Source organism: Ylistrum balloti, unplaced genomic scaffold, assembly GCF_031769215.1.
Source record: "Ylistrum balloti isolate Yb309-2 unplaced genomic scaffold, AGI_CSIRO_Ybal_v1 Utg370190, whole genome shotgun sequence".
Classification (NCBI taxonomy): Eukaryota; Metazoa; Mollusca; class Bivalvia; order Pectinida; family Pectinidae; genus Ylistrum; species Ylistrum balloti.
In genome coordinates, this window is record NW_026782170.1 from 775,442 (window position 1) to 801,495 (window position 26,054).

At 33.1% G+C, this 26,054-nt stretch overlaps 2 protein-coding genes across 2 annotated transcripts in view; one reads left to right on the plus strand and one right to left on the minus strand.

The window, feature by feature from the left end:
- LOC132551245 (ubiquitin carboxyl-terminal hydrolase 7-like) overlaps positions 1–14,623 on the minus strand; it is a 28,955-nt gene extending 14,332 nt beyond the window's left edge. Inside the window, exons 1-15 of the mRNA XM_060215358.1 lie at positions 14,413–14,623; positions 9,790–9,900; positions 9,166–9,268; positions 8,815–8,913; positions 8,395–8,468; positions 7,342–7,406; positions 6,307–6,395; positions 5,581–5,689; positions 4,889–5,019; positions 4,482–4,536; positions 4,021–4,101; positions 3,076–3,166; positions 2,011–2,093; positions 1,534–1,643; positions 164–317 (exon numbers count right to left, since the gene is read on the minus strand). Of these exons, the coding sequence (XP_060071341.1) occupies positions 164–317; positions 1,534–1,643; positions 2,011–2,093; positions 3,076–3,166; positions 4,021–4,101; positions 4,482–4,536; positions 4,889–5,019; positions 5,581–5,689; positions 6,307–6,395; positions 7,342–7,406; positions 8,395–8,468; positions 8,815–8,913; positions 9,166–9,268; positions 9,790–9,900; positions 14,413–14,479 (1,422 nt within the window). The 5' untranslated portion in view covers positions 14,480–14,623. The remainder of the gene's footprint in view (positions 1–163; positions 318–1,533; positions 1,644–2,010; positions 2,094–3,075; positions 3,167–4,020; positions 4,102–4,481; positions 4,537–4,888; positions 5,020–5,580; positions 5,690–6,306; positions 6,396–7,341; positions 7,407–8,394; positions 8,469–8,814; positions 8,914–9,165; positions 9,269–9,789; positions 9,901–14,412) is intronic.
- A 348-nt stretch (positions 14,624–14,971) lies between these two features.
- LOC132551259 (HUWE1-associated protein modifying stress responses-like) lies at positions 14,972–24,221 on the plus strand. Its single transcript, XM_060215374.1, has 4 exons — positions 14,972–15,254; positions 19,038–19,109; positions 21,401–21,712; positions 21,966–24,221. Exons 1-4 carry the CDS (start codon positions 15,059–15,061, stop codon positions 22,181–22,183), a joined length of 798 nt encoding a protein of 265 aa, XP_060071357.1. The 5' UTR covers positions 14,972–15,058; the 3' UTR covers positions 22,184–24,221.
- The last annotated feature ends 1,833 nt before the right edge of the window (positions 24,222–26,054 follow it).

Below are 26,054 nucleotides of genomic sequence, written 5' to 3' on the forward strand. Positions count from 1 at the left end.
GATATCATCAATATCTTTTTACATCAGAAATTTTTTATCTAGATCAATGTTCCATTACTAGGAATTAAACAATAAATCCACAGACTGTTGTTTTCTGAAAATTTTAATTTTGAAATAAACATGTAGAAGAATGTAAGTCAATGACAAATGAAAAAGTACTTACTTTTTCATCACATTTTGGGTTAATATATACAACATAGTGACCACCATGGTTGTCTCCACTATGTACAAGTACAGCATGCAGAATGTATGTGGCAGGAGTTTTCTCTTTCTCATGTAGAAATTGGTCCAGTTCCAGCCGTTCAGGAAATTCAAATCTAAATAAAAGAAAATAAAATTGTATCAGTATTGATATAAAAATAATTAAACAAAATAATAATTTTTTGACTCCTAAATACAAAAGACTCTTAATTACAAAAGGAAAATAAAAAAAGAGCATCTTGAACTTTGTCCATTATGTTAGTCACCACAATAATACCTTTAATGCTGACAGTCACTTGTACACCCATATCACTTGGTAATGTTGCCAGTGTATTAGATCATACACCCTAAAGGGGTTGTCTAAACATTCATTGTCACTGACTGGTGGGTGGAGCTTGACATACTTACTTAACGCTTCTGGTTCACTTATCCTTTGATAATATTTACAATAAACAGAGAACAATAAAATGCTATTTTTGTCTTATTACATTCTAAACATACTCACAATGAGATGATATATTTGGCAAATGAAAATCTGAAACTGATGATAGAGCATTCATCTTCAGTCTATCTCACATCATTTTGAATAAGAATTCTGCCAAATTAAGTTCTGGTGAATATGGTGACAGAAAAAGATTTACATATATCTCAGAATCATTTCCCCAAATCTATGATAGTGAAAGTCACATTGTCCATTACTATGCTGTCACTGGGCATAAATAGCGGGTCCTAAAGAGTGTTAGTCATCGTCAATACCTCATTGCAGAACTGAAGCATGATGTTTGCCATCAATAACATTGAAACTATTAATTCCAAAATAGCCACAACAAAGATTGATAGTTTAAGTCATGTTACTTGAATATTTCTGAACCTCTACAGCACATCCCCTCCTGGGACTATGATCACTGTGATGAGTTCTCTTTCTTTCTGTTTTCAAATGTGATTCTCCCACAACAAGTTTCAAACTTCTGCAGAACAGACTCCTGTTTGCTTTCATCAGAAGTTTGGTTTCAGGAGACTGTAAACTGATGATTTTATCAACAAGTTTTTATTTGCCAAGAAACCAGGATGAAGGGCTTGGATAAAATCATTTTTTTTGTACATATGTTGACCTCAATTGTGTAGTGTTCTGTCCAATTTCCCAGTGATTCAGTGTAATTATGAGCTCCATCCACTACGTTAAATATAGGTACGTCTGTGTATCAGTCATAAAATTTGACTCAAGCAAGCACTAAATAAACTTGCATCATAGGTGTATTGATGTACGAGATGGCTATGTACATTCAAAGTGTTACTGTGGCGACAATAAATGTTAATTTCTGAAGAAAGTACCTATCGTTGATCTTGACATAAGCATCAGCCATGGGATCATACATGAAGCGCAGTAAGTGTAAGTGGAGGACTGGAGGGAAACTCACAAATATCACACCTTTTTCAGACTCCTGGCAAAAACATAAATCAACATGTAGTCAGTATATATAATAGTAATATTAAAACTTTCACAATTTTCCATTTTTTTCATTGAACAATTACACATTTCATAAAAGTCACAATTAACAACTAGCATGACCAATTTAGCATAAATTTCCTCACAATATTCATAGAAAGATATGTTAAACTTATGTAATCATGTGCAATAAAACTCAAAACAAGTTTGCAGAATATTGGATGAAAACGAACACATGTACAGCCACAACTTAAAAGAAATGTTTTAAGATTAGAAATCATGTGGAAAAATATGTAGTGAAATGCTTTTAACCCAAGAAATATATTTCAAACTAAATGCAAACATTAAATTGTAATTTATACTTGAAGTCCAAACTCTCCAGCATCATATTTATTTTCTCCATCTAGTGTCTCCACTTTTACATAGTCTTCAAAGGATTCTATCACTGAAACAAAATTAAAAAGACTTCATTGATATTTTCCATCTGTGTTGGGAAAACTTAAACAAGCACATTTGATGATTTTCTATAAATAATAATGTTGACCTTGACCATCGAAAAATAAACTGATCAGTTATTTTCATGAATGACCTTAAATATAGATCAAAGTCCATATAAAACATTTAAGGAAGTCATCACAGAAAGGTGATTTTATACTATAAAATCTTTCATTTTCATAGAGGTTTTGATTTCATTAATTTTTAGTGTAGTCCTAATTCATATGTCCAAGAATTTTTAACATCAGTATACAGAGATTTACGGAGCTTTATCAACAAAATCAAGTTTCCATGAAATAGGAATTTAGAAAAAAACAGAACAGAAATTGAGCCCCCTCCCCCAAACAATACAGTAATTAATGATTTTCTATAAATAGCATCTTAAAACCAAGAAACATAACCAATCCAAGGTAATACTGTATATGACCTTTGTATAAAGTTTAGTCAAAATCCCATAGGAAGTGAAGAGACTGGAGTGATGCAATTGATTTAGGCTGGGATGGGACAGGCATCAGTAACACTACATGCCCTCTGATAAAATGGTGGGGCATAATTAAAACAAGTGCTATTTTAGAACAGCACAGATGAAGAAGATATAGTATGGCATTTGTTTATTGTCTCTTGATATCCCAATGTTTGCAAACCTACCTGTCCACACTGCATTTCATTGATTAGTGCTTTGAATACTATTAGAGAAGTGTAGTCCTAAAACATGACAAAAAGCATATTTTCCATCCCATAAGACTGGAAACAATAGTAAAAAGAGCCTTTAATACCATATATTAGTATCCACTTACAATAACAATGCACTAAATTCTTTCAGTCTGCCAAAATCTTAAAACACTGAAAACAAGCACCAAGGTCAGGGTGACAACATTATGTTATCTCCCCTTCTCCAAAGAGGTGAGGTCATGTTCATATTGATAACTTACCATTCTTCTTTCCTTTAAGATTTAACTGAATATCATAAAATGCCTCAATCTTCTGGGAATTGCAATTCACATGTTTGCATCGAATGTATGACTGGAAATAAATAAATAATTTTGGGTACATTTAAAGCTTGGTTGCATTTTTTTCTGTTCATTATGAATTAACATTAAGAATTATGCATTATTATATGTCTTGCCTGTCCTGCTTTGTTAGCATGGTACAATAAAATTTAAGTCTCTCAGCCCTACCAAAGTTTCAACTGAATTTTGATAATGCATATAAATATGTTGTCATGTTTAAATACTGATGCATATTTAAAAAAAAGAGGGCCAATGGGGCTGCATTGCTCACAAGATATTCAATGTTCATCAATAGCCAATCAATGCTCATCATAAATACTTTAACACATGCAACATTGGCATTCAAAGTGAGCACATGAAATCAATTCTAACCAATTTCCACAACAAATGTTAGCTTCTAACCTTCAGCTCTAAATTAACAGTGGCAATTATGACCTGGATTATATGTAAATGTCACAATATTTTGTCTGCTGGTTATTGAGAAGTTGTTTAAATAGAAAAGTTGACACTAGACTGACCTTAAGGCCAGATGAGCTAAAAAAAAAAAAAAATGAAATGCAAAATTCTTGAAATCCAGCTTCTAAACATCCCTAATTTTCAGTATTTTTGGACTCTGAAATTTGAAAGACAGGATGTGTTGAAGAGTTAACTATGTGATGTAACAATACATGAATACACCAAGTTTGGTTAAAGTTAAGCAGTTTGCACAACAGATTTAAACGCTCAATTCAAAATGAAATGTTGAAAACACTGCTGTGGTAATAGTAACACAAGAAACTTGTTTCTGCAACTTTCTGTTGCAGGCCAAACAACAATTACAGAAAGCAACAGCATGAGTCTACAGATAATTTGGCCTTCATTACTTACAAGCATTTTGCCTTCAAACAATCTTGGTATGGTTTGATCCACTACAGTTCCTTTCATCTTGCTTTCCATATTTTCTAACAACTGAAAATAGATGAGTGTAAATGTAAAATCAAATCCAACACCAATTATAGAGGAAAACATCAAACATTGTATGACCTCAATACTCCCCCCACTTATTTTACAGGCACTTAAAACAAAGAGAGCATAAACAGATACATCTTTTTGGAGATGTTGATAAACATATCTGTTTATTAAGCAGTACAGACTAGAAGAATTTTTTTTTCAACTCATAAAGTTATAAAGTCCATTTATAAAACCAGGTCAATGTGGGCCATAATAAAATAAACAGGTTAAGAAGTTGTTGACTATGAGACACCAATTCAAGCAAGAATGTATCGGAATATTTTGCTAGGTCTATAATTAATCAAGAGTATAAGTTGATGATAAATTAATATTCTTACCACTCTACATAGCTCCTGAACATCATGTTGCATGAAAGTATCAAAAGTTTCCCAGCTGGAATATCAATAACATTACACTTTGAATATAATATGATACCTAATACATTTTTAGACTGTACAAAATATGTTAAAGTCTGTTTTCTGTTACATTTCAACTTCATATATATAGAATATATCATACATGAATACATGGACATAGATCTTCAATTTTTGATATCAAGAGCCCACATTGGACTATGATGTTATAATAACATTAATACCAGTCATGAAATAAAATTTCTTTAATTAATATTGATTTCACACACAAATAGGTAACATTTTCTATGACAAAGAAATGAATAGTCACTTTAACCTTATCTAATTATCATTTCATCCCTGACTGTGAAGCTGTGTGATGAGAGACTTACCCAAATGATTTTGTAAGTTTTTTTGTGCCTACTGGTTTATCACTAAATTGAAGTTCATAGAAGACTCTCTGCAAGGCCAGAGGTACACTCTTTGTTGAGTCATCACTTTCTGTTGGCATCTGGTACACTGCCTATTCAATGTAAGCACATTCTATTTGAAATTTATGAACTTGAGAAAATAGAACCACTACTTCCATTTTGTTTTTATTCCTCTAACAGGTTGTGCAACCTTCATTTGATATCTGGTTTTCTGAGACATGGATATCACATAGCATACACCTTAGTATATTTCACTTTACTTACATGATACATGATCCCAATAACAAATTCTAAGGCCTCAATTATGTTAACAGAAATGATTAAACATATAATAAATGCTTTAACAATCTCAAATACTCTCCACATAGACATTTTTATATACAATTTTACAATGGCAACTAGGACAAAGTTGAAGAAAAGTTTTTGACCAATCAGAGATCTTAGTTGCAGTAACTATATATCAAGTTTTAGTATAAAAAATGGTATCCAAAGAGGTTATCAGTTTTATGGGATTTTATGTTGGATTTTTTTCCCAGTCTTTATGGTAGTGAACCAACACCTGGATATATATTTATCATGAACATATTTATTCCTTTCAAAAGATATACCAAGACAGCAAAACAGCCTTTATAAATTATATGAGCATAATGTACCTTTCGTAGCTTATTTGTGAAGTATAGCGTCTGAAGAAGAGAATTCATGTAGCAAGTGGCACCCTGGTTCTTCAAGCCAACAAAGCCAGTGTGTTTCTTTGAATCCCAACTGAAAATAACATTTTAAACACCATAACTTTTGTTTCAAATATTTAAAAACTGGCTCATCATTTCTACCGAAAATGCACAATTAGCTTTCAAAGTAATCCATTAAAAATATGAAATATAATAAATATAAAATATTGAAAATTCCACTTAATAATAAACTTTAGTCATCAAAATAAAATATGGTTAGCTAACAGCAGTTGTTTGCTTTTTTGATCACATCCAAAAATCAAAAGGGCACAACTAGGGACCAAGGTGAACCTACATAAGAAATTTTAGTATGATCCAACAAACATTTCTCCAGAAATAGCAACACTGATTTATGACTTGTAAAACACCAAGATGGCCACCTGTCAGCCATCTTGTTTTCTTGATCAGTCCTTAAATAGACCATGCATAACTGAGATCAAGGCAAACCTATGATCACACGGAACTGAATGGTCACAGTATATGTAACAGAAAGAACACCCTATCAGCTGATCAGTTATTATATATTTCAAACAACTGATGTTATATTATCAGTAAGTTCCATTATGATAAATTTTTCAGCAGTTAGAAGTGATGCTCACTCCTTACCAGGTATGGATCATTACATATGTGACTATAAACATTGAACATTACCTGACACCATGAGGGGCATCTGCTTTGACATAGACTTCAAGAGATATCTGATCATCCTTGACAAACCCTCGACTGGTATCCATAAGCTCCTACAAAACCACAAGAGTATCAGTGAAACTGATGAATTTTCCCGGAAAACCACTTTATTAGACATAAATTTTCAACAAAGAGCAATAATTCTGGAATTACAGGGTTTCGGGGACTGACTTTTGGTATATTGTACATCCTTCAAGTTTCATCATCTTTCATTACCCTCTGAACAAATTTTTTTACAAAGGGCAACAACTCTATAATGGAGGTGTTGCATGCCCTGAATTTGATGCACTGTACATTTTCTTATTTCATTATACTAGTTTAATGCATGCAAAGTTATGTTCTTGACAAGAAATTTTTAACAAAGGGCAATACTATGTAATTGTGGGGTTGAGAGCCCTGAATTTGTTACACTGCATATTGTATTAGCATGATCAATGTATAAAGTTCCATTATTCTAGTTTAAATGCAAGCAAATTAGAGATATCCACACAAAATTTTAACAAAGGGCAGTAACCATGTAATTAAGGGGTTGCATGCCCTGAATTTGGTACACTGAACAGTGTCTTAATATGATAAATGTTTAACCTAATCAAATGCAAGCAAATTTCTGCTCCAGACAGGACATTTTATCAAAGGGCATTAACTCTGTAATTGAGGGGTCGAAGGCCCTGAATTTAGTACACAGCACATAGCCTTAGCATGGCCAATGTATGAAAGTTTCATGACCTTAGCTTAACTGAGCAAAGTTCGCTCTAGACACGAAAGGACCGACGGAGGCACAAAGCGTGAATTTATGCTCCTCTGAAGCATGGAAATATATCTACCATGGCAAAGAGTCATTATTTCTTTTTTCATTTAACAAATCTCATAGACAAAATCCAATGTAAGCATTTCTTGAAGTACAAATTAATCGTAATTTATATGTGTTGGTAAAAATTTATTCAATCTGTTCTTGTATCACGACATGATTCAATTCTTCAAACAACATAGCACACTCACATTCCAGGCCATGAAGTGACTGTAGCCCCAATCATTCTCCTTGTTGTAAAAAGAATGCTGAATTTCTACAATGAAGATAGGTAAATATTGTACCATTTAATACATAACTTCTACATACATTTAATACATAAAAAATGCTCTATCTGTAGTAAAAAGGAATATGACAATTTGTCAAAATTTGTTATCCCAATCTGTATTGTGTTCAACTAGAGTATTTGTGCTCACGTTTTCAAATTTGTATGGCAGTGGAATATATTTCTACAGATATTTCCTCATCTGTATGAAGGTGGAGTTAAATACTGCTAATGAATTTTTCTAATATGTATCAAGGTTGAATATTATAATTCTGTGAAAATTTCTCTATATTTATTGTAGTAGAGCATGATACTACTACTGAATTTCCCCCATCAGTTGTGTGGTGGAGTATGAAATTACTACTGAAATTTCCCCCATCAGTATTGTGGTGGAGCATGATGCTACTACTGAAATTTCCCCAATCAGTATTGTGGTGGAGCATGATACTGCTACTGAAATTTCCTCCATCAGTATTGTGGTGGAGCATGATACTGCTACTGAAATTACCTCCATCAGTATTGTGGTGGAGCATGATACTACTACTGAAATTTCCCCCATCAGTATTGTGGTGGAGCATGATACTACTACTGAAATTTCCCCCATCAGTATTGTGGTGGAGCATGATACTGCTACTGAAATTTCCTCCATCAGTATTGTGGTGGAGCATGATACTGCTACTGAAATTACCTCCATCAGTATTGTGGTGGAGCATGATACTGCTACTGAAATTTCCTCCATCAGTATTGTGGTGGAGCATGATACTGCTACTGAAATTTCCTCCATCAGTATTGTGGTGGAGCATGATACTGCTACTGAAATTACCTCCATCAGTATTGTGGTGGAGCATGATACTACTACAAAAATTTCTCCATTTCTATTTTGGTAGAGAATGATACTACTACTGAAATGTATTGTACTGTGATGATACTTTTATTTGATAATTGGAAATAATACTATCTAGTAAAAGAGCATACATACTTCTACTAAAATGTTCTCCGTCTGGATTGTGGTTGAGTATTTTCAGTGTTGCTGAAGCATTGCAAGACCAGGATCTAAGCAAAGATAGAATTTACATAGATATTAATTACAATTATCTAGCTGCAATTCACTTGATGTTTAAAAAAACACAATGTTATGTCTTAATATATACCTTTCTTCAATATACACCAGGAATATACCATTTACCTAAAACCATATCCTAAAATGTTTGACCAATTCCGCGAGGCAATTCTTTTTGGAGTAAATTTATAATCACACAGCATATAAAAACTGATAGCCTCATAAGATGAGACAGAAATATTCCACTTAACACGAAAATCTCAAAAAAATGGGAATCTCAGATTAACAATTTACTTATCATGTGAAAGAAATAACTAGGAAGAATTTATTAATACTCACGCCGAGTCTGAGTCGCCATTACATTGCACAAAGAATCCCAGTGTTTTTTGGTTGTGTCTTTCTGGATTTTGACTAAACCTTGGCATTATCATGATTTTCCTAGGGATACAATATTTACATATTTTACTAAAACCAAAACATTCATTCATCTGCAATGCTTGAAATGACAAATCTTACCATGTAGTGTTACCATATAGTTTTTATAATTAATCTGTACAAGGACTAAACTTACAATGTACACATATTAACACTATGAAATGGCTAAACAAACAAAAAAGACCAACTGCTATATATTTACAAAACAAAAATAGGTGTCCACCAAAATTGGTTGTATTTTATTAATCAGCTCACCATGGTAGATTCCTGATCATACAGGGAGGACTAAGTGTAGTCTCCTTCAGCTTACTGATATTTTCAACAATGAAGGAGAATGTAGCCTCAGCTCTGCTTTCATCTACACAAACAGAACACAAACAATCAAAATATAGTGCAAGTATGAGTATTACTTCAATAACTTAAAGTTACAAATTGATTGATTGCCTTCATACCAAGCGATGAAACTAATATGTATAATTTAAAAGAAACGAAAAAACTCAACACATATTACCAAATATCAGATAAAACAAGACAATGTGGTCCCCTACTGACACACTGTCTCACTGAGGTGAACCCATACACTAATGTAAAATGCTATTTACTTGTAGTGTATGAGATAGGACCTGGGCAAACCTTTAATTTGATGGAAGTCAAAGGTTGAAATGTAGGTCAGAATGATCGTTTTATGACATGTGACATACCCTCTAACTAAGGAATCCATATCCCAAATTGTTTTATGACATGTGACATACACTCTGACTAAGGAATCCATATCCCAAATTTAAGTTTATGTGATTAGTTGTGTAGGAGATAGCGACTTCTATTATACTATAAACATCAACATGCCCATTTAATCCTTAATAATCTAACCAAACTGACCCTCATCCATCTGTTGGTCTTCCTCATCCTGATGGTTGGTGGCCCCTGTCCCTTGTATGTCTCCATTCACTGTTGTCACATTACTGTCCACTGCTCCTTCCTTACCCTCCTCTGTAAACACACACCAAAAAATAAAATGTTTTCAGAATGGTTTTATAAAATTAGCTAAAAACCAAATTATGACAAGTTGTGATAGTCATATGAATGTAATATATTCCATGTTGTGAAAGCTATAATTTCCAGAGAGAGCCACACAGTATAGCCATTTAAAAGTAGAATTATGATACAGAGACATATTCAATTATATATCTTATGGAAGTATATCTTAAGGAATCTGGCGCTAGAAGTTGTAATAACAAATCTAAAGGAAAATGACCCTGGGATGAATAGAGACATGTGTAGTAAACAACTTTTCTGGATGTACATGCATTTTGATACTGGGATGTGCAGTAACATACCTGAAGGGTATAGGACACTGACTGAAGGGGTAGTAAGAAGAGAACCACAAAGGTGGGGGGAATGAATATTATAGAGGAAAGTCATTGCATACTATCCAGGACAACTGGAGTAAAAGTGTCATAAAGTGTCTCATCTTCCCGATCATCCTGGGTCGGGATCAAACTATACATCCAAGTCGACCTTTACCAAAGTCTGATGCTTTATCAATGGAGTTATGACAGCTCCTTCTCACTCCCTATTTTAAAAGGACATGTAGTTTTTTTAGATTCTTGCTGACAAGACTGTATTACATAAGGTATACATTCAACTATGGTGACCTTGGCCTTTGACACACTAGGAACCATGTCTTATTTATAAGGAATAATGGTGCAAAGTCCAATTAAAACCACTTGAATTTTTTTTCTTCTAATTCTTGCAGACAACTGAGTTTATTAATGTAGTACTAATTCACTAAATCAGCTATTGTAATCTTGACCACTGATCCTGACACTTACAACATAAAGTCCATTGATCTAGGTCCCAGTCAGAACTATCAAAATTCACATGTACAGTTCGTGTGAAAATGGCTGTCTTAACTTTGTTATTCTTCTCTGAAACTGCCTTCACAATATCAGTTACGTTTCAATCAATAAGAGGCTGTAGCTCTTCATTGAATCTTCACATAATTTAAGTACCTAATGATTAAAGGATTTTACCTTTTTTGTGAAATTGGATTTTTCGTACATGTTGCTTTAAAAAAATGCTATGAATAACAAACTTTGGCATGGTTTTCTTAATTTTGGTCAAAGAATTGCTAGTCCATACTTACATTACTAAGTTTTGAAAAGGTGACCATGACTGACTTGTTTTCTAATTGTAATGCAAGCTAGAGAATTTTCTACCAGACTTTGTGTGCTAGGTTTATCATCCCATTAACTGCCAGGGTCATTTTTATATGGGGGTCTCTTTGTATTTACCGATTGCTATCTCGCTGAACAACATATGGGAGGCCCATCACATGAGCAATTAGGAAAAAGTGTCTTGCCTAAGGATGCAACAATGCCATTAAAAGTGTTGTTTTCGGTTGAAATAAGAAATGCTGTTTACACCATTTTAATTTTTTCTCTAGTACATTTTCATGTATTTTTATGTATTTTGAAAATATATATCCACACATAAGGGTGTATTTTTCATAACCAATGTGACATACCTGTTTATCTGAATTTCAGGAAAAGGCAAATGAACCCTTTCCTGCTACCTTTTAGAAAAGGTAGGTTTGCATCATTACCTTCCAAATGCATATACCACCAAAGCCTGGATTGCTTATTTCCCTGAATTTTTATAGGACAGACAAGCTGACATTCATTAATAGGACTGAAAATCAGAATTATTTATAGCTAAAATTTATGCAAATTTCACTTGAAAACTGGGGAGCAAAATAAATATTTCTCTATAAAGTAAAAATTAATGTATCCGAGAAATATGCAAGATGGGTCAAGTGTCAGTATTGTTATGAAAGAAGTTGAAATTCACTCTTTGTAAAGAAGAGTGCATTTACATTTGTTGCTGGACCGAAGCCGGTAAATCCTTTAGATGTTACCATGAAAGGTTTGAATTTATTAAAGACCTGTATATTTCCTATTCATAATACATTTGGAGCCCTCATATGACTATACACAATCATTCTACCTGTATCTCATTTTACCTGTAAACAAGTCTAATAACATATTTTCTGGGTTATAAGTTGCGCCTTTTTTCCTTGTGAGTTGGCATATGGTTTGTATGTGGACGATAAAAAAAACTTTGATTGAAGAAAAAAAAAAGCTTATCAGTAAACCAATATGAGAGTGCACTGAGTTATGAGTTTATGAGAATACCTGCCAGTCACATATTTGTGACTGAAAAAGATCATCTAGAATTACCGGGTAATAAGTAACAGCAAAGACACAAATTCAGACTTTGACTTTGATATTTGCTATTTTACGCTTTTTGAAATATATCAATATAATAAAAGATTATCTGTGTATAATTCACTTGAAAAACTTTATTAAATGTTTCACCAACGATCTTGATCAATTGCCCCCTGTTGTCTGTTATATCAATGAAATTTGGTCAACATTACATTTACCACTTCGTAAGAAATTTTGCAGTTAATATGTGGATCAAATAAAACAAAAATCAGTAAAATTTGGCTCTGCAGCTTATATGCTGGTGCAGCTTATAACCTTAAAAATATAGTACATCTGTATGTTTTTTGTTTTTGCTGAGAATGCAGACTGGTCAATTTTTTTTCTTGGCAGTAGAACTTTAAAACAAGTTTGTATTTTCAGAGGGGCCCATTTTTATTGATGTTCATTTGTTAAGATATTCACAATATATATTTTTTAAAAGCTTAATCATGCCATAATGTTATCTTTGCATATTTATCAAGTGGAAGCTTTCTCAGAAACTTTCTGCATCACATTAAATTGCTAAATGGTGTGTGTATTAGGGCTTGAATGGACCTTTTATTGAAAAACAAGTAGTCCTTAATATAACTGAACATAAACAGATTACCTAATATTCAGAATACAAGTTCACTGCCAAACAGCATAATATGAGGAACACCAATACTTTTCATTGTAATTTCATGCCTTTCCCTATATCCATTCAAATATATATATAAGATATATAAGATTAAATTAAAACCTACCATATATTATTTTTTGATTATGTAATATCTGTATTTTACTACAAGTCTGTATGATTAAGTATAGCTATTAACATTTATATTTTTCAGCTGCTTCCTGGAAATACTGCTATCATAAACTTTAATTTAAAAGCACAAATAAGAGACAGAAGCTGATATCCTCCATGTCCATATCAATACTATCACAAAGCAGAAGTCAATGTGCATTTAAATAAAAAAATACAATGATTTTCCTATTGTTCACCTAACACTATTTTAAATTGTATCCAAGTTTCAGCATCGACCACATTTTGTGGTAAGCTATTCCATGAATCAACAACTTGATTATTGAAAGATGCTTTGAAAATATTTTCTGTATCATGACCTCTAATCCTATTTCTGTTGTCTATAAAGTGTCTTGGTATTCTAGTATCATATATATTAATTTTAAAATGTTCATTATCTCTCCTCTGGTTCTGCAGTGTTGTAGTGTTGGGAGATTTAAATTCTTCAGCTGTTACATGTATGTCAGATTTTTAAAATCCAGGAATTAGTTTTCTTGCCCTTCTTTCCTCTACACACATTCAATCAGTTTGATATCTTTTACTTTTGATGGTTTACACTTCTACCAGTTAATGACCAACTTCAACATAATGAAGATTGTGCCATATGTGGGTGTAGTGCTAGGTGTCATATGTTGGTGTAGTACTGGTGTCATATGTAAGTGTAGTGCTAGGTGTCATATGTGGGTGTAGTACTAGGAAAGAAAAGCATGAGCAGAGATAGATGATTTTAAGTATAAAGGGTCAGAAGAGATCATTTTTGGAAGGACGTTGTTTCAAGTTTTTGATTGTCTGTAGAGAGAAGGATCCTTTCCAAACAGATGTCCAACAAAATAGTTTGACAAGAAGTGTGATGACTATGCCTTGCTTGTTATTGTTAAGGACTTTGTTTAAAACCCTAAAAGGAAGAACATTTTAATTATGCTTTATCACACAAAGCTGTGTATGGATTAAATATACAGTAACTGCCTAAGTGCTTCATTCACCAATGCTTTAATATATGGAATGGTTGCCATAAAACTTGGCTCACCACTTTTGTCTTTCTTCATCCTTGCTTATATTTTAAGACACAGACTATGTATTCTCTATGTATTAGCTACAACTAGATTCCATCAACAAATCTATACCATAAATTAATTATCAGTAACCACAACATATCCCTTTTCATCTGATACAAAGAAAATTATCGAGCGATATATTCAAAGTGGGTTAATTACTTGATATAAACAGAGGATATACTACTAGTGATAAAGGTACGATCAAAGAAAAAATGTACACTAAACCGGCAAACCATAAACCATATTTACACATATCAATGAATCGGTTTCTTATGAAGGGCACCCAGGGTGAATGGATACATTTGAATCCAAGGAAAGTGACATTGATCTGATTGTGTATTAATTTGAAATAAGTGAAAGACTGATGCCAGTGATTGCTTCATTAGAAATGTCGAACCCTCTTTAGAAGCGTTGTCCATTTCCACATCTTGCTGTTCTGTTCCATCATTCACATGATTGTTCATGTTGTTTTTGGAGTCGTTTAAAGTGACCGTTCTGTTGTGATCTCGCCCGGGGCTTGAAGGGCTTTTAGACGGGACGGTCACCTTTGCCTGCTTACTCACAATCCGCCCTATGTCTGCTGAATATCCCCTATGCGGGGATTCACAAATAGAAAATCATGAGCGGTCTACAATGCTCATCACGAATGAAAATAAACAAGATGGCGTCGATCAATGAGGCTGATGGGATACCAATCGGCAAATTTTGCCAATCCAGTAATATCAACTTACCATCAGTAGTAGATACTTTAGCTGTCATTGTGTGTAACTTTTAGGTATATTTCAAGGATTTCCTTATTCTAACAAACTTGAAATTATCAGTTACACATTTCCATTCATTCCGTGACGAACCGTCGCCGTTCGGGTAAGTTCGTCACAATCGACAATCAGACACTTTTTAATTAATGCGCATGCTCAAACCAATACTTCCGTCGTAAGTTGAGAGGAAAGTTTGGCAGTTCGGTAAGAAAGGAGGGATTATTTATGTTGATGTGTGGATTTTATTGATATATATTGCTGTAACCCAGACATTGAGTATTCGCCATGGCCCACGAAGAAGATAATGGCACCGAGCAGTCATCAGAACATTGGTTAAATAGCTTTGAAGAGGAGTGTTTGGAAGAACTCGATGCAGAACCCAATATGGCGGAAACCCTTCAAGCACAGAGAGAATACGCAACACAGAAACTTTTTTTTCATTTCCAAAATTCTGCTACATCTATAGCACAATTATACAAAGGTACTAAATTAATGTCTGTTGTACATATGATTCACATTTGATAGATATATCAATTGTGTTTTTTTCTGTTTTATCCGATGTAAGTGCGTAATTTCATTTTTTGATAGAATTTCACAATATTCAAGTAAACAGCGTCATCATCCTTTCAAAACAGTGAAGTTAATACGATAGAGGAGATTTCTTACTTAATACACTTTTACATACATCTGATAGCGTATGAACATGCGTAGCGGATTCAAATGATCAAATTAATCTGAATTCAAATGGTCTAAAAACTATATTACCCACATAATTTCTTTACAAAATGGGTGTGGCAAATGTATATATTCAATAGCTTTAAAACACTGGTCATTTTAAAGACACAAGTCGGAAACCTTCAATTCACATAAATCCAATCAAAAATATCCTCTAATGCAGTGTGTGCCAAACTTTTAAAATCTCTACAGGTCCATCGGGCAGGTAACCAAAAATGTCCAAAATAAATTTTACAGGTCTGAAAATTTAGTTTTATTGGAGCACTACAATTTTAAGATTTTCTATTGTGCAAACTTCGACTATCATCTCTTTAGGCCCTTTATTTTGGTCTCTTGCTCCAAACTGACTTTGCAGATTTTGCCTTTGTTTAAATCTTTTTGCCCCAAGTGTTTTATAATAGAAATAAATGTAAACGCACAGTAATAGTTTCATGTTTTTACTTCCGTCAGATAAAGTATGTGTAATTTATTCTCTAGTGAATAAAAAGAGATTGTCCCAACAGGATTCCTCCGACATCCAACCATCACACCCTTCTTCCTCGTCATCGATGTCTTTTGCAATTCCATTTGAAACAGAGTTTAAGCCAAGGCCTACCTTCGGTCCAGTTGGACACAAAACTTCGTTCTCTTTTCTCATCGTAAGCTTTCCTCTCTTCATTTGTTTCATCGGGTACCAGCTTTCGTTTCTTTATTGGTTTTCCAGGCACTGCGCCCGCAACAAATTTTAGCGGTAGCATTGCCGACAGAGCGACCGGAAGTATACATCAAGATATAAGTACGGGAGCGGTACCGGACCATTGTTGCCGGATATACCCAGATTTTTTTATCGGACGGTCGGGCATGTATCTGAAATATTTTACCGGTCCGAGACATTTTTTTTCGGACATGACCAACTGACTGGCGGAGTTTGGCACACACTGTAATGACAATATGTTATAAAAAAAACAACACAATTTGCTGTCCAGCTGAGCTATTGAAATGAGCCAGTTAAAACACAACAGAAACATTTCTTCAAGTATGGGACAATTTCTGTTTTCATGAATTCCTAACATTTTGGTATGCATATGTTTCAGTATTTTGTGTACTATTTTGGTACTTCATGAAATGTTAAAAAATTTAGGTTTTCATTTTCATTTTTATTGTTTTTGGTTTTATAAATGTGAACACTATTGATAAGTAAACTGATGGTAGGTACAGAATCAGTGTTATATGCATTAGCAATCGCCTTCAAGGTTTGATTTTTCTTTCACTTAATCATTCAATCATGGCTTCCCTCTATAAAGCTCTTTCTACCTTTTAATTAGTTGTTATTTTAACCAAGTAGGAATGTGAAAGTACATCAAAGAAAACAAAGTTAAAGATGCTGAATACTTTCAATAATTTGTACTAAATACAAAGTACCGAAACATTTTGAAATACCAGAACAACTTACCAAAAGTACCAAAATATCTTCATGAAGTTCCAAACACTCTTGTATCGGAACATCAGTAAAAGATTTCAGTATATATTAAGATAAAAAGCATAAAGTAAAATAAATGGGCAATGCAAGTATGCCTTTTGCTTTATTGTAGTATCAGTCATTTGTCAGAACACTGTCTCTACAAAAAGTAAGGGGATTAAGCAACATCCTTTATTTCTGTTCGTGCAGACATACATAAAGGTTTCTTTCCACAAACATTAACACTGATTGTCAACCCAGACTTATTTTCTAAAGATGGAAATCTGGTATTCATCAACTCAAGACTGATATCTGGAAATCAATTGAATGTCATGAATAATTTGGACAAAGCATACTTGTAAACATGACATTCTCAAATTTAGTTTAGTTCTAGAACAAGTAATCAATTATCCAGTTCATGGTTTGGTTGGCATCTGCTAATACCGTTATCCAATTAGCATGAAGCAACTATCCTATAACTGCCGTCAGTGTCTTGCACTGCAAAAGCCTGATCTCTCCAGTTAAAATTTCTGTTTCCATATGATAATTGCTGCCTATACATGCATACAAATGTACTTTACAGTAAACTTCTTCACTGGTTTCATTCCTTTATCATGAACATCGTAGCATTGTAGAAAACATTATGTATTATGTCAACAAATCTAATATTTTCTTAATCTGACGTAGTTTGCGTTGATTGTAAATCAGGCCATATAACCCAAATTCCTATTTCACACATTGCTTCCTCTAATATGTCCATTGAGGCTTCTACTGAAAATAGTAAATTGGCTAGTAGGATGTGCATTAGAACCACATAAAGGAAAGATATTTTGCCACTACATTTGTAATGTTAGTTGTGTAATTTACTGAAAGAACATGGTAAACCCGAATGAAATTATTTATGGTGCTAGCTATAGCCAACTTTGTCTCTGTGTGTTGTATATTGCTTGTATGATTGAACAGCATGTGGACAAATAGGAGTACAGTACATGTGCTCCGTTTCAAAATTTCTTACACCAGTATGGCTAAATATTGGGTAAATGGCAAAATATAACGTCATAATGACATAATGCCAACCTTACATATATTGATATGTCCTTATTTTCAATTACAGTTATATGATTACATGTAAAATAAATACATGTGTAATTAGGCCAACCAACTCACGATAATATTCATATTCCAATACAAGTGTTGTAAGATATGTACAAGAATCCCAGTATAATCATCTGAAGACCCATGACACTGATTTGGGCCTTTCAACTTTAAAGAACAAAAAGAAACATGAAAATTACACCAAAATTTTTACCTTCCTCCACCTTGACTTCAAATAGAAAACTGAACAAAAATTTGTCCATAATTACCAACATCTCAATCAGTACTTTGGACATCTTGATTTCAGTATTTTTTCCAAAAAATTATTCCCAGGATGTACCAGTATTGGTAAGGGAGCAACTGCATCACTATTGCAAATGATTCCACTTTTTAAGCCCATTAAATAGACTCGATTGAAGTACGCAGATAAACCAACACTAGGTAATGAGCTACAATTAATATCTCGGGTTATTAAAAAATAGTTACAGAGTGTGTCACTCTCCTCATGTGACGAGATCTATCAACCCACAATGAAAGCGATCACTTGATACTTACCCTGTCCTTATGTATTCTTTATCTAATCATGGATTACTCAAACTGTTATAAATGTGATGTTCTGCATTTTATAACTGGAATTTTTTCCAAAAGATTTCCTGTCACAGTCTTCAATCAATTTCAAACTTAATAGGCTAAACCACTGTCGTATTGTATGAGAAACAGTTTGATTCATCTGCATATGTAATTACTGTACATGTAAAGTGTATAAGCAGCACATAGAAACTACACTTTAATTAACACAATCATATTTTAGCACAATACATTCAGCAATGAAAAGACTACAATAAGATCACCACTAAAATCTGTTTGTATACAGTACCGCAAATAGGTTTATGTTTCAAGTTTATTATTACCCTTTTCAAAAAGTTTTTATGATAATTATCTTGTGTATGGAAATATTTTCAAAGTCTCGCATATCTTTTTATGTTTTTATTTCAGATCGACACAGTGGGCTTTCCTTGTTTATACCATTTCAGAATGCTGCTGCATCTGTAACTAGTCTCTATAAAGGTAATGTCTATCTGAAATATTTGTTAGATACTAATTCCCAGTACCTTTGTATAATATTTTTGCTAGTGAGTCTAGAACGCATTTCCAAAATTTCAATGAGTTTCATTACTAATCAATAGGGTGGGTCCACAAAATCATGATTCCAGGACGTGTACTATGTATCAGGATTCTTCATGAAAAAAATGGACTGACATACCACTTAAGAGTTGCCATTTGCTCCTTGCCTTTCATTTGTGTCATTTGGTATTGACTTTTTGGTCATCCACTCTAAATTTTAAATTGCTATGTCTAGTTTCCAGCTTTTTAGTAAAATGCATACAATATGCTTTGTGTAAATTACTATTTGTGGGATGGTCAGATGGCACAGTGGTAACATGCTGGCCTTTTGTATAGATTGTCGGGGTTTGATTCCTTGAGCAGACATGAAAAACTACAGGGGTCACCTGCCAGACGAAGGGTTTTTTTCCAGGCACTCTGGTTTCCTCCCACAGTAAGACCCCTCAAACAACACTCCATCTGAGCCAACAAGAGTGATAATATATGCTGATATTTTGTTTCAAAATTGTTCGAAAAGGATAAAAGTTTATGCATTTTCTTCATTGCTGTTTAGCATTATTTTCTTTATATAACCATAAAAAAATTTCCGCAGACATTATGGTATGGTGTTTTCTGTCTTGTTAACTCCTCCCCCAGTTTTCAACTTATCTTTTTTAAACTTTTGAACTTGTATTGTCCTGAACACCATTGAAGGGTTGTTTTTCATGTCAATTTTTCCACCAATCATCTTTGCTGAATCACAATGCGTCATGAACTTGTGCTTTTGGATTCAACTGTGTTTTGAAATGGTTACTGCCATTTGTTTGTTTCACAATGTTATCTTGTCTGAGATCTCTATCAGTTTTCAACCTATTTCTTTCAAAGTTGTGTAAGCTTTACATTGGCATGAGCTTGTTTTCTTCCATGGCAATTTGTAGGTATGACTGCTTTGTTTTTGTTTAATTCAACATTTTAATTCTGTGGAAAGATTTCCTTCCTCAGGTTTTTAATCAGATTCTCTGAATCCTGGTTGGCTTTTAACACAGGTGTGCTCTCATGATCACATTTGGATTTAACAGTATTTCAAAAAGTTGTTGCTATTTGGTCTTGTTTGCATTTTTATCTTTTCCAGAGATTTCTTCTCTCAATTTTCAATCCATAAAAAAACTTTCAACATGCTTTAATTAATTTATCATTCAAACTTTTTGGCTAGCTCTGTTTTCTATCTTGACATTTTACTTGTTTTACTTTACCATTTACATATTTATTTTTGGCATGGGATAGATGTATATACTGCTCTGCTTCATTGTACTATTGTTGTACACATCAATTTTGATTATATTGTTATAGTATACTTTTTTTATAAATGAAATACATCAACAGGTAATTGTGTGATTTGTTAATGCAGGGCTCTCACACCCCATTTTGGGACTGGGGCCCGGGGCCCTTAGAATTAGGAAAAATAGCAGCGTTTCCTTAGAATTGGGAAAACTTGGGGTCTAAATTGGGAAAAAAGATACTATTTTGCATTGGGATTCAGTCCCAAATCTTGCAGATCGAGAGCCCTGTCATGAAATGATGGAGTTAGTAAATCATCTTTCCTTTCTAAAGGTATTTGGTATTTATTCCTGGCTATGTGCTATCAAGTCTAGTTACATGTTTTTGTTTTCCTGTGCCGATATTAATTTATATCTTTTGATGTACTTCTTGTCCAAAATAAAACTGAAACAGCTTGTATTCAATTTGGTTGCAAGGATCATACATATTCAGTACCATGGTATAAAATCTGTTCATCAAATAAGTATCAAAAAGCATCAGTGATAGAAATAAGTTAAGAATATTTCAAGGTTAAATGAAATGAGGTTAATTGTACATCATATTTCACTTTCCTACGTTTGGTTGGCCTTGGCCCAGCTATTAATAAAAATGTCATTTGATATACTGATAGCACTTGAGTTTGAAAGGTCTCATTTCTCACTTGTATCTGGTACAGAGGAGTGTGGCAATAGTTTGTGAAGATCCTGGATGAGAAAGTTTTTCATAGTTTCAAGGTGACTGATAGTATTCACCATTATTATCTCTTTGGGGATGTGTCGGAGGGGTGTGACAGTAGTTTGTGAAAATCCAGGACAGGTGTTTTTATGGTTCCATGGTGACTGGTCACCTTTAATATTTCTTGGGGAGTGTAAGTATTTTTGTTTCAGATATTCTCTAGTTTGATTAATTTCATTCTTTATTTCAAAATATGATTACAGATAGTGTAGATTCCCTAAGACGTTGTGTAGATGTTGGCGTTCAAAGAGGACGGCAGCACAGAACAAAGGACATTGTTGCATGGGCAAAGAAGAGACGTAGACATATACGTAGAGAAGACTTGCTTGCCTTTCTTTGTGGGAAGTCTCCTCCAGCTAGAAATCGGTTGTCAGGTCCAATAGTTCGTCATACATCCTCCTCCCGACTCAGTGGCTTGGAAAGGTCTCATTCCCCACGTGTATCTGGTGCAGAAGGGTGTGAGCCAGAACCGGAACCAGATCTACAAGTATTTAGAGAAGCCATTGCCCTTCAAGGTAAACTGTCACGAAATGATTAAACATTTTAGAGTAGTCACCAGCAATTTGATTACCATCATTGTTCAGCCCCCTGTAGCTTTCCAATAACGCAAATGCATCAACATTAGAAAGACATTTTGAACAAATATTGTACTTGTAAATTCGTTGTTATCACACCCTAGCACATTAACCATAATTTCAAAGTTGACAAGGCTTGTATTATGCATTGGCATGGGATGATAATCACAAAATATAAACTCTTTCTTTACAGGACTCAATGGTGCAATGTCAAACATCAGTGTGGACTACAATAGGCCTCATGGTACTCCAAGTACACAAATGCCTCGAAATAATATGGAGGAACTGAATCGCTTTATAATGGATGAAATATCCCAAAATTATGATTCTTCACGTAAGAGAACATCCTCTCCTGATGTGCTAATGGACTCTCCATCACGGAAAAGAAGTCGATTCAGCTGGAGGGATTAAGAACATGAAGTGCACAATTTCCTGAGGTTTTTATTGCTGCCTAAAAGTTTAAGGATACACATCATCAGATAATGTATTCAGATACACTGCTAGTGTTAACTGTGAATGGGGATGTATCATTTTGTTTGTAAAACATATTTACCATTTCCTTTTTCTTTCAATGTTGAATTGAATTTTTATTTTGTTATCAGTATTTCAGTCCATGCTGAACTGTTTTGTTCATTATTGAAAATTGTTTGAATAATACTGTAAATTTGATAGAATATATGTATAAAATTTCAGTTTTAAATCCTGTTGTTGAATCTTTTGATATAGACTACAAGGTCATTATTTCTACACAAAGAATTGATTTTTTTTATTTGTAAATAAAAATTATGTTACCTTGATATGGGCATTTTGGATTGGGGGAGGAGGGAGTCAATATAATAAATTCAAACATATGTATACTTAAAAGCTTATGTTATAACTATGTATGACAGGTATTTTAATGATTTTAAAAAAAACTTCTTATTTAACTCAATGTGGGGACTGAATTGAATTGTTTTCTTTATGGAAAATCATCCAGAGAAAATTATTACATGTTGTTACTTGGTTCTGCAATAAATTTATCTCTTTCTCTATAGTTTAAAGACTAACACTGAAAAAGGTGTTGTATTTTACTTCAATGTCAACTCTGTTTCCTGTAGCATGTCATTGTACATGTAACAAATATGTATCCCCATTCACATTCCAACATCATAAAATACAAACTGAGTTTACCTGCAGGAGAGAATTATAATGTCTGTGATGTATATTTTATTCTGTATGTCATGCACAGCTAGTGTTCCTTTATACAGAGTCTGCCAAATAAGCTGTTGGATTTGTATTGCTACATATACTGTAAGAGCTAAAAAGTCTTAAATTTTATAAATATATATTAATTAATATATCAGTATAAGAAGAGATTGTTTGATGGGTTTACTGTGTAAACATGAACTCCGTGATGTGGTTTGAACTCGGGTGTAACAAATGCTGAGACAGAAAGCTCAAATTGCATGTAACTGTAAGGATGTGTGTGTGTTTGTGTTTTCATGATATTCAAATGCAGTAAAAGCTCATTGGAGATCTGTTATTTCTTAAAATACATTGTAATTATCTATTGTAAGACTTTGTTGTCAGTGTTTTGATAAAGAAGAAATATTGATATAAGAATTGTTATCACCCTTTCAGTAGCCCATACTTAAATTTTCATTGATAAACAACAAATATAAGGATGACAAACCATAATAACTTTTGTTAAGTATGTGTTAAACATCCCATCGGTATATATTTATATTTCATTTCATACTATAAAGGCTCACACTGGCCATACTAAGATTAGTCTATTTCTCATACATTTTACTTGGTTTATGTCATATCTCAAGACATGTTTCCATTTTACCTTTCTTTTAAACAATTTGTACATTCAGGTTGTTTTTCAAGAGAAAGTAAAATATTGAAAGTATGATTTAGTTTACCTCCATGAAACAGTTACATCTGTCAACTTTCTCTTTTCAAATACTACTTCTACTGAAGACCATGGCAGAATTAATCAAGATTGGAGTGTAACAATCTTAGAAAAGGCCAATCATATTTTTCATAAATGTACTGATGTTGTAAAGAGTGGTTAGTATAGGGGTAGGGTCTGTAATTGAAAATTTGGTATTCTGTTTTAAAACACTGCTCTCCCTACATTGGCAAATTTTATTCAGATGTGGTTATAAGATTCTTTGTAGAATTTATCATATGTGTGTAATTGAAGTTAATGTCTTTGGGATGAAGGGGCAGGACCAATGATTTTGCTTCCTTTTTCATCAGTTTGACATATCACAAGACACAAAATGTCCTGCATGTATGACTCTTAAAATTGATGGTAAAAGTTCTATTGGCTTCTTGTTTCATATAATTTGTGTTGCATTGACATAAGTTTATTTGAATGTACATCATTATGATTGATTTGGTTACATAGTTACTGATTTTTAACAAAATGTCAGTACTTTCTTTAACTTTAAAAAGAACAGCAATTTTATTAAATTTTCATCATTGTTCAAAGATGTTGAATTAATAATTACAATATTATTTTTAAAAGTTTAGTTAATGTATTTATATCAATGTTTTTTGTGACATATGCATTTAATTCTGTGAATTAAGAGGTGCTTTTGTTGATTTCAAGTTGTATATTGCTGGTTCTATACCATTTTTTATTAAAGTTTGATGTAGGCAACTTGATACTAGTATTTATTTTTCAAATAAAGAGATCCTCAGAAAAGTAAGAATTCAATTTTTTGGATATAATTCTGACTCTGTTTACTGATATTATTTAGGTACATCTCAGAGTTTTGTCTAAATACTGATATCAAAGACCAATACATTGCCCTGCTAAATCAAACCATGCTCCAACACCCAAGTATGAAAGATTGTTAATATATTTATCATTGTTCACTTTGGTGGTTTTGGGTATATGTCGATTATCTTCATTATTAATGTGAAGTTACTAGGATCCTTATCAGAGATGACTGTCAGACCTGGTCACTTCAGATTGGCTAAGATATACCTTGTTTTAATTGTTCTTTGTTACAATTCTGTTCACATTTCATTGATGCAATGAAGTTGGTACACATGCAGAAAAAATAGATGATTGAAGATTTTTATGATAATTTAAGTAGTCATATGCAATGAGAGCAGTATCCTCATAGACTTTTTTGTTAAATAGAATCTGTCAAGTGACTATAATGTGTTTATATACAGTATCTCTTTATTTTCTTGCCTTACTATACTTATGTAATGATCTTTTCTTTGACCACTTGAAAATATCTTTACACCTTTGACAGAGTTTTAAAGGAATTGTCAAGGACCAAAGACAAACCAAATTTATGAATGAGAGGTAGGAATGGTGTCCACAGCCTGGAGAAAATGGACACATTGGCTAACACTTAAATATACTAGAAACAAGTTCACTTCATAGGTTCCAAGTTGCTTCACTAAATTAGTGGCCTTGGTTACATCTGTACTCAATGTCATCTATTGTATATTGTCTGATAACTCTTTGTAAGTAACACATGTTATCATTTAATGACTTTTTTATTGAATTTTATGTAATCTTACCAAAGTAGGTAAAATAGCGTGAACTAAAAAGTTGATCTTTTCAGGAATCATTACATGGAGCTGTAAATTTTGTATAAAAATGTGAAAATTCTTTGAAAAGTATGTTATTCAATTGTCATTACATATTGTACATCAGTAAAATCAAAATATCAGAAGGGTATCAGTCTGGCATTCTAAACACTCTGTAAGCTTGTGTTTTGGAAGTATCTGTGAAACCATCATTAGCATCTCTCATAGATGGAAACTGATCTGCATTCCAGTCAGATGAGAAATAAAAAAAGATGCGAGAACATGAGGTTTACAACTTAGTATTTTAGTTTGATGGTAATTTTGAGAATTAAATACAAAGCTTAAACAGTAGAGGATGTTGTGTTTGAGTTTCAAATTATTTTTTGACATGTATTTATTTCAGTCTACAAAGTTAGCCTAAGGAAGTGGTTTTGTTATTGTATGTTTGTTTGTGTTTTTTTTTGTATGTGTGCCATTTCCATGTTGATATTTATTATCAATGGAATAAATAATAATTTTCAAATTCCTTTGCCATTGAAAAGGGAATTTGCTCATTACACCAACACATGAAATACAGATAATGTAGATAAACTGTATTAGAAGAATTTACGTGGTATTTTTTATGCCAAAGATGACGCTTCATCTCAATAGAAAGCAAACACAAAATGGAGAATAAATAAAAATTGAAAGTTCAAGATACATATTGATGAAATCAAAACATTGATTTATGAGACCAGCT